Source organism: Manihot esculenta, chromosome 17 (genome assembly GCF_001659605.2).
Source record: "Manihot esculenta cultivar AM560-2 chromosome 17, M.esculenta_v8, whole genome shotgun sequence".
Lineage (NCBI taxonomy): Eukaryota > Viridiplantae > Streptophyta > Magnoliopsida > Malpighiales > Euphorbiaceae > Manihot > Manihot esculenta.
This window is the reverse complement of record NC_035177.2, coordinates 10828266-10831133: the sequence shown is the minus strand read 5'-3', so window position 1 is coordinate 10831133 and position 2868 is coordinate 10828266. Positions and strand designations below refer to the sequence as shown.

At 30.9% G+C, this 2868-nt stretch overlaps 1 protein-coding gene across 1 annotated transcript; it reads left to right on the top strand.

Moving 5' to 3' along the window:
• Nucleotides 1-717: 717 nt before the first annotated feature.
• LOC110604569 (FCS-Like Zinc finger 1) lies at nucleotides 718-1844 on the top strand. The gene is made up of 2 exons (XM_021742801.2): nucleotides 718-1165; nucleotides 1282-1844. Exons 1-2 carry the CDS (start codon nucleotides 870-872, stop codon nucleotides 1466-1468), a joined length of 483 nt encoding a protein of 160 aa, XP_021598493.1. The 5' UTR covers nucleotides 718-869; the 3' UTR covers nucleotides 1469-1844.
• Nucleotides 1845-2868: the final 1024 nt, after the last annotated feature.

The following is a 2868-nucleotide window of genomic DNA, read 5'->3' as shown; positions in this document are numbered from 1 at the left end:
ATTTTATTAGAAAAAATTACCTATAAATTATTTATCGTAAAATAAATAGAAAATATTTTGTTAAAGCATTAGTATCACCTTATTATATTTCTAATATTATACATTTGGACCACAATTTTTTAAAATTATACGTTAGCCCTATTTTTTCTGATTTTAGAAAGTAATAATTAGACTCACATGGAATTTATATTTGCATTTAGTAGCGGTTACTAAATATAAGTTAAAAAAATAAAAAAGAAAAAGGAAAAAGCTAAAAGACAAAACAACCCCTTGACTCTGGCGGTGTGAACGTTAAGTTTACGCGCTATGTACGTGCGTGGGGCCTTCAAAGTCTCATATTGACGTTATAGCGTAGGTCTGTAGTGGGGCAAGGGCTTATTGAAATAAAGATCTAAGAGTCTAAAAGCAAAACTTTTTCTCAACATCAAAACCCTTGTCATTAAACAAAATCACAAAAATGCCATTCATGGAGAAGCCGAGCCAGCTCCATTAATGGCAAAGGTTGTAATTTGTTGATAAAGTAAGGGCAAATGAATTAGAAAAATTTAAACTAAAATTGTTTGGACTTTGATGCAGGTATTTTTGAGCCAATGGATTCAATAGCACGGATTCTGTGATACCTGCCGTTGTTTATAACTCTCTCTCTCTCTCTCCGAAAAATTCAAAGAAATTTTTATTTTTATTTATTATTTGTTTTTGCTATAAAATCTTTGCTCGTTTCCTTCACCAACTCACCTTTCAACCAGAAACTTCTTTGTCCTTTCTCTTCTTTCTTCTTTTCCACCTCTTCTCTTCTAAAATTCCAGGATAATCACAACCCTGAAGGGTTTTATATATATTTACACACCAGACTTGCAAGAAAAATAGTTATGGAGTCGTCTTCTGTGGCTAAAAGGCCTTGTTTCATTGAGGAAGATGATGGGTTGGCTTCTCTTGCTGATATGGAAGCTGGGTTTTCAGGGAACCACCACCAGCACCCGTTCTTTTCTCGGTCGCTTTGTTATGGGAGAAGGGGTAGTTTCAGAAACCTGTCATCGTCTATTTCTTCTCCAAGATCTGCGAGGTTTTATGATGCGAGATTTGAAGATCATCAACCTCATTTCTTAGAAACTTGTTTTCTTTGCAAGAAACCACTGGGTAACAACAGAGACATCTTCATGTATAGGTACTTTTTTTTTTTCTCCCCTTATTTTCTCTCTAATTTTACGTTTTCTGGAATTTCACTTCTTTAATTATAAATCTGAGAACTGTTTGGATTAATGGCAAAATTAATTGATGCAGAGGGGACACACCATTCTGTAGTGAAGAGTGTAGACAAGAGCAAATAGAGATAGATGAAGCAGAAGAAAAGAACTGGAATCTTTCTGCTTCCAAGAAAGCTATAAGGAAAAAAGACCAGAAGAAATCCATCTCCCCAACCAGAAATCGAGACTACCCTTCTCGTACTGGAACTGTAGCTGCAGCTTAATTTCACAACATAAATATATAATATACTAATATTATATTATATCAATGAATCAATCAAGTTCTCTTGGAAAAACAGAGGAAAGAACAGTTTGTGTATGGTTCTGTGGTTTGAATATGTGATGATAGTTTTGTCCATTAACGGCAAAGCCAGAGAGGGAGATGGAGGATGAGATGAAGACCCATTTTGACGATTTTGATTTTCTTTTTTAATTTTTTTTGGGTTTTTCACCTTCTGTGAATTGTTATATGTATGAGGAGTGTGTGTTGGCTTTGATGGAGCTGCTCCATGAAACTCTTCTCTCTCTCTCTCTCTCTAGTAAAAGGATCTTTTTCTAGTAATGTGTTAAAGAAGAAATGATGACAAGGAAATTTTCTAAGAGTTTTTGTCTCCCACAGTACGTATGCAGTGTGTGCTGTGTTGCTTTTTGATTTGGTGATTTCTTTATTTGCTTTTTTGATGAGTTGTGGTAGAACGGGAAGAAGGTTCAAGAAAGAGGACACGTGGCCATTTCTTATTCAGGTAGTACAAATTTAATTATTATTAATTCAAGAATAATGCCTATTTGCTTGGTGAAATAATTAATTCTTACTGGGGTTGCTTTTAGTCTTTGTCTAATATGTAGGAAAAAAATTAAAAATAAATAATTAGTTTTTTAATCTTAAGAAACAAAAGAAAATCTATTAAAGTTAATGGAATTTTTTTTTAGCAGCTATGAACAGTGGAGGGGGAGATCTTTTCACAGATATTTTAAAATAATTTTTAAATGAATATTATATTAGAGTATATAAAAGAGAAGATTGTGGAATAAAGCTGTCACAGCCTCCCGCTAAGGAAGCAGTAGCTGTTTGCCATTTGCCATGACACGTTAGCAGAAAAATATAAACAATACTCATCAGGCGCTGAAGTAATGAATAATCAATTTAATATTTTTTATATGTATCGTCGATTAATTTATTTATGTTATATTATATGTTCATTAATATTGCAATATTGTTAATTTATTTATGTAAATAATGAGTTTTCCTTTTATTATATATTAAAAAAATGAATTAATAATTTATTATAAAAAAAATTAACATATAATTTGAAAATTAAATTTAAGATTTCACTATCTTTCTTAAGTTTTTGATGTAATGTGAAAACTAACTAAAATCTAATGTAAGATTTTATAAGTTTGAAAACTACCACTCAATGGTCAAAAATATTAAATTTGTAAGTCCTTGTAATTTAAAGAACTAAATAATTAATAATTTAAAAAATATGCAGTAATTGGTATTTTTTTAAAAAAATAAATCAATTAAATAATTATTTATTAAATAACAAGAACTAAATATTTTTTTTTTCTTTTCCAAGCCCACGTATTTATGCAAAAACTCCAGATTCTGCAGTATTTTCTCCAA